Below are 6,000 nucleotides of genomic sequence, written 5' to 3'. Positions count from 1 at the left end.
CTTAGAGAACACTAGAAGTGAATGCTACATGGATACCAGCTTACTGATTTCAGATACTTGGTAAAACAAGAAAGACAAATAGACAAATGGCTATTTTTAATTTTAAAGCATCACAGGGCTTCAATTTTAACTCCAAATCTCTCCTAATGTGCCACCTCTTCCTCGTACAAGACTCCCCCCCCCCCCCCCCCCCCCCCCCCCGCCCCAGCATTTGTTTCCCAAGGCTTGGTTTCCGTCTGTTTTAGATTAAATGTTAGAGCTCTGTTATAACTTCTGTCCAGCTCTTGGCCAGTTTCAACTTCGTCCTAGGTCCAGGACACTTCCATTTAGTTCACTTGGAATCAGGTAGAGTAGATTACAAAAGAGGCAGTTTTAGAAAGCCTTTAGATGGGAAAACTGGAGTTCAATTCCCATCAATGACAAACTGGATGAGGGATCCTGGGTAAGCCTCAATGAGTATAGTGCAGAACAGTCTACGGAGGAAAACCAGGACATCCACCCCCCAGGAAAAAAAAAATGAAACTACCTGCTTTTAGTAACTGGCCTTCTCTTTGTTAATAAGAAAGGGAGAAATTCAAAACTTAAAGCACAACCCAAACTCTAAAATTAAAGTGTTGTGGTCTTTGCACAATGCAGTGCCACATCAATTGAGAACTTTAAAGTCCTAGAGGGGTTGTCAGGTGTGTCCTGTAGAATGCAAGCATGCTAATATCATCCTCTGAGAACTGTAGCATTTGACATCCTTTGTGGACTACTCATAGGACAATTAAATTACTAGCCAGATCTCTATGGTTTGGGGATGATGATGGTTGAGATTTTCTATAGCAAGCTGGATTCTGGTTCCAGAGGAAAAAAACCAACTTAGGATTTTTCCTAGATCTACGAGGCCAGTCTGAAAATGGAGGCTAAGAAAAGGAATAATGAAAACGCAGCCAGCATTGAAACAAAAAGGCTGTGGAAGAGACAGAAGTTGTTGCATTCCTAATTCAAGCCTGGCCCTACCATCCGTGGAAATCCAATCAACAAGTATTAGGCAGATACTCTTTTAGGTGCTACTTCTCCACTAGGCCTTTCTCCCTCATAAAATTACTTTTGTATATACACATATATTATCCTCTTAGTAGAGTTTAACTCTTTGAGGGGACAACTTTCTAGCACAGTGCCTTGTGCATAGTAGGTACTAGAGAGGTATTTGCTGACTTGAGGCCTGCCAACTACAAAGCTAGACGAGCAGTGGTGGCCAGTTTGCTTAGGGAGAGCCAACCTTTTTTTCCTCCAAAATTCATTGGGTATCAATTTTGATATTTTCTTTTGTAATTATCTCCCATTTCTTGAAAAATTACTATAAATTCACTAAACAAGCATGCAAAAATAGGTTGGGGTTGGGGGAGTACTCCATAGGTAGGGTAATACTCAGGAAAGAACCCTGAGCATTCTACACCCAGGAGGCAGTAGGGGCCAGCGTCAGCTGTCCCCATGTTCTGGGCATGCTTTTCTGTAAGCCTTCATGCTCTAAGCCTAAATGCTTTTATTGCATTACCATCAGAAATGCCATCCTCAGAGAATGATATTAGCATGCTTACATTCTACAGGACACACCTGACCTCCCCTCTAAGACTTTAAAGTTCTCAATTGATGTGACACTGCACAGTGCAAAGACCACGACACTTTAATTTTAGAGTTGGGGTTGTGCTTTAAGTTTTGAATTCCTCCCTTTCCTATTAACAGCTTGTCTCAGGGCTCCAATTAGAAGAACAGCAGCCTTAGTCATTAGAAGAGGAGCAGTTGTTGATAATTACTTACAATATACATTGCAGGTACAATATTTTGTTTTACTTATGTGCCTGATTCCCCTAAAGGATGTAAGCTTTTTGAAGCAGAGGTCATTTTTTTTTATTCCCAGTGACTGGACATTGCTTGGCACATAGTAGGTGTACCATAAATGACTGGTGTTATAAGTCTGAGAAATAGGGCTCCTACCAAAAGGGAATAAAAGATGACCTTATGGGGAGGTCATAGGCAAAAAGGGATGAGGAACGCTGGGAAAAGGGAATGGGAAAAGGGTTACAATATGGGTGAGGACTCATTCTCATGTCAGAAATAATGGCTAATCTCATCTCTGTCTGCCCCTTTCCTTTTTCCATGCACACTTCCGGTAGGGTTTCTGATACTACTTTCTAGGCTTTTAGGACGAGTGACTACAATGCTTGGTCCCGTTAATGTAGTCTTGACAGCTCTTTGGACTTTGCACTACAGTAACAGGCTAAGCAAGGCAAACCATCTTACCTCTACTAGGTCCAAACTTATAATCATTATGAAGAGCAGTAAGATGGTGGCTGAATGCACCAAGATATATCAAAGACACAAAGATACATAATATACACACAGCCTCTCTGGACAGGAAGAGAGAGGGCCTCAGATCATGTCATCCTGACTCTATTACTTACTATCTTCTTTATCTCTTAGTTTCCTTCTCTGTAAAATGAAACGAGGGAGTTGGATTCTTACCTTTTAGGTATCTATTCCAAGGTTTCGGCCAGCCCTAAATCTATGATTCTACGAAAGAGGAGGGGGAGGGAGAGAGGTACCTGTCCCATAGCACATCATAGATAAAGCATCTATCTTGTCCAGCTAGAAGCCCTTTAATGCCGAGGTACTGCCTACTGCCTATCTTCCTTAGATGGGATTCTTAACCTTGGGTCCATAGGGAGGTTTGTGAACTTGGATGGGTAAAAAAAAAAAAAATACATCATTATTTGCACTAAGCTGGAACTAAAATTTAGTATTTCCTTTAGTAATTATTTAAAAAGAAAAACATTATTCTGAGAAGGGGTCTGTAGGCTTCAAAAGACTGCCAAAGGGGTCCACGATACAAACAATGTTAAGAACCCCTATTCTACAGCAATATTGGGCCCTCAATATGCTGGGATTACATGGAATAAAAGTGATTAAGAGTGAATCCTGGTATGGGGAGTATAGGGGAAATTGGGGAAGAGCAAGATAAAAGGGCCTTCGGGAGATAATACATTGTTCCTTAGTGTATGGTTGCATAAACAGTCATTCAAATGAGCACTGTACCGTTTCTCCCTTCCAATAAAGAGAAGGAAATGTGAACCGTATTTATCTCACTGGCAAGCTATCTTCATGGTGTGTGACATAGATGTATGTACTTAGGAATACTGGGTCTGGAAAGAAAGATATGCAAGAACACCATATTTCCTATTTTAAATTCTTGATTTCTTAGATCAGAGTTGTCAAACACAGCTTAGAGTAAAGCTTTCCCAAGGCTCCCTGTTACATCTTCCCATTATAAAAGGGAGCACATAGACTTAGGTCCAGTTACCAAAATTCAGAACAAGGTTTTCTTTTCCTTGGTACTAAGACTGGAGTATGCCATATTGAAGGGAAATCTAGACAGGCCCAAGGATAATTTCTTATTTTATTGGTGAAGCCAAATACAATGAAAAGCTGTTGTTTGTTTTTTAACCAAAATAAATAAATCAGATCTGTCAATGTGAAGAATCAAAGTGATGATGAGGGGCAGTCACCAATTTCTGCCCCTGCCCCTCACTCCTCAGCTCCCACCTCCTGCCACCTTTTGCTTTGGCACAGGAAAGGATGTATCAGAAAGTCTCAATCTTATTTAAAAAAAAAAATTAAAGAAGAAGGAAGGAAAAAAAGATATTGGGAAGGAGAGGTGGTGAGAAAACAAGCAAAAAGGCCATACCTAGGCTTATCTACCACATCAGGGGTCAGAGCAGCACATACCTTATGGGCTGCTGAGAACAGAAGGGAAAATTTTCTGGAGAAATTTTTGGAGACTTGGAGACCAAAGCCATCTCCAATAGAAAAGTCATTATTCACATGATGTACATAACCTGTGGCTCTGTGCTCCAGATTCCACCCCTAAAGCAAAGCTACACATATATGGGACAAACGGCAGCAGCATGAAGGGCTTGGGTACCAGAAAGGGCCACTGTTTTGCCAATTCTGTGACACGGAGAATAGTCAGTGCAGAAGAAAGGGCAGAAGCAGTAGAGGCTGAAACTGTCCCTGGTCACCAAAGCATGAGGGATTGGGGCATGCAGACCACATGCAATAAGCCCAGTAAGGATCTCACACAGGAAAATAAATGAGGGACAACTATACCGGAGGGAAGAAAATGATTAGGTCACCTGCTTTGGATTCTAGGACTGCCTCAAGCTAGACTTATCCTCTTTCCTCTTGAGCTTGGCAGCCAAAGGAGTCCATCTTCCTGCTGTGGCCTGGTACCATCCAGGTCCCACTCAGAGAAGAACATGGCAAAATCCAGCTCTTGGGAACAGATTGTTTCTTTCCTTTCAGATGATCATTCTGGGTTTAGCCTCAGAAAAAGCTAAGTAACACTAACCCTAGTCCTGAAGTAAAGAGACCTCTTCTTTTGCTGGGCAGTATTTTCAGCATACGGGGAACCCAAAGTTCCTCCTTTGCATTGTGGGGGTGGAATTTTACCAGGTCAGGGAGAAAATCTGACATTACTATACAAGGCCTTTTTGCCTGGTATGGTTATGGGTCCTTGGAACTGTGATGCAGCAGTACCCCCTTCTCTTTCTGTTACCTCCCCTCTCTGCTGCTTCTGCAGAAGGTGCTATTCCACTAAGCTATTCACCTTCACAGAAAGCCAAGACAGTCATGAAACTGGGGATTGTTGAACATTTGGTGGGGGTGAGTGAGGCACAATATTTGATAAAGAAATGACAACTTCAATTTCTAAGAGACCAGCTTTTGGGGGGGGGCAGTAAGGGAGGGGAGGAGGAGCACAGGAAGGAAGGAATGCACAGGACAATAAGGAACAAGCAGAGATTTTGGGCAGAAGCTGGGTGCCACACTTTAGTTGATCAAGTCTGGAGTTAGGAGGAGAGGTGAGTGGCAGACATGAATATAGAGACAGACAGAAGGTAGAGTCCAAGTAGCTGTGGCCAGTGCCTAGAGTAAGCCCTTGAAAGAGTCCAGATCGAAAGCAGTATCCAGGAGACGCTGCAGCTCCGTCAGGTGTGTCTTCTTGTTGCCTGTGGCTGGTGCAGCAGCAGGGTCACGCCCAGCATACCTGAGATGGAAACAAAGAGTCAGTCGTAGTGAATCTCATCCTGCTCCTTCAACAGGAGCATCAAAGATAACAATGACAGCAGTTGGTATAGCTCTTGTAAAGTTTGTGAAGCTCAAAACCTTAGGAGGTAGGTGCTATTATTACTCCCCCATTTTAGAGATGTAGAAATTGAGGATGAGAAAGGTTAAATGACTCGCCTAGAATCACATGACTGATGAGAGTCAGAGGTAGGATTCAAATTCTTATCTTCCTGACTCTAAGTCTGGCACTTTCCATGATGTCACCTACCTAGGATTTTCTTTGATATTCACCCATCAGCACTAAAAAGGGTAGAAGGATGGTGAGAGTCACCTTCAGGGTACCAAAGAACACTGGGTTGGAGTGCCTTCTGGAAGGCTTTGGAGGCATTGGCAAAGGACAGAATGCAGGCCAGGCAGGGCAGCAGGAATAATTACCAGACAGGCTTGGCTCGGTCTATGGTCGTACGAAGTCTTGGTTTCACGTAGTCATAGTAACCTTGATTTTTATGCTCTTCCTGGCACCAGGCCAGCTCTGCATTAGGGTACTTCAGCACTTCTTTCTGCAGGAGGTCGAAGGGGAACGGAGAGAGCTGGGAAGGAAACACCACCACAACTTCAAACCCAGCACATTGTGAGGGAGGAGGCAGGGATACCCCAACTAGCCCCCTTACTGCTTCCAAACACTCAAAAGATGGAGTTCTAATGGTAAAGAGTGGAGGTTAGTCTCTACAGCGTCTCTACTCTCATAACAGGGCATTCCTAGGCTAAGAGGCAACTTCTAATCTCATTCTGCCTGCCTTTGGTGGGCACGATTCCATCTAGTGTGTATCTATTAAGTGGCCACTATGTATATGACATTCTTTGAGCCACTAGGAATACAAAGACAAAAAAATG

General features: G+C 43.0%; 1 protein-coding gene across 1 annotated transcript in view; it reads right to left on the bottom strand.

Moving 5' to 3' along the window:
* Window positions 1-3,420: 3,420 nt before the first annotated feature.
* Window positions 3,421-6,000, bottom strand: part of OGDH (oxoglutarate dehydrogenase) — a 93,241-nt gene continuing 90,661 nt past the window's right edge. The window contains exons 22-23 of the mRNA XM_036750280.1: window positions 5,542-5,696; window positions 3,421-5,086 (exon numbers count right to left, since the gene is read on the bottom strand). Coding sequence (XP_036606175.1) covers window positions 4,966-5,086; window positions 5,542-5,696 — 276 coding nt within the window. The 3' untranslated portion in view covers window positions 3,421-4,965. The remainder of the gene's footprint in view (window positions 5,087-5,541; window positions 5,697-6,000) is intronic.

This window comes from Trichosurus vulpecula, chromosome 3, assembly GCF_011100635.1.
Source record: "Trichosurus vulpecula isolate mTriVul1 chromosome 3, mTriVul1.pri, whole genome shotgun sequence".
Lineage (NCBI taxonomy): Eukaryota > Metazoa > Chordata > Mammalia > Diprotodontia > Phalangeridae > Trichosurus > Trichosurus vulpecula.
Note: the sequence above shows the minus strand (reverse complement) of the source record. Positions and strands in the feature narration are given on the sequence as shown.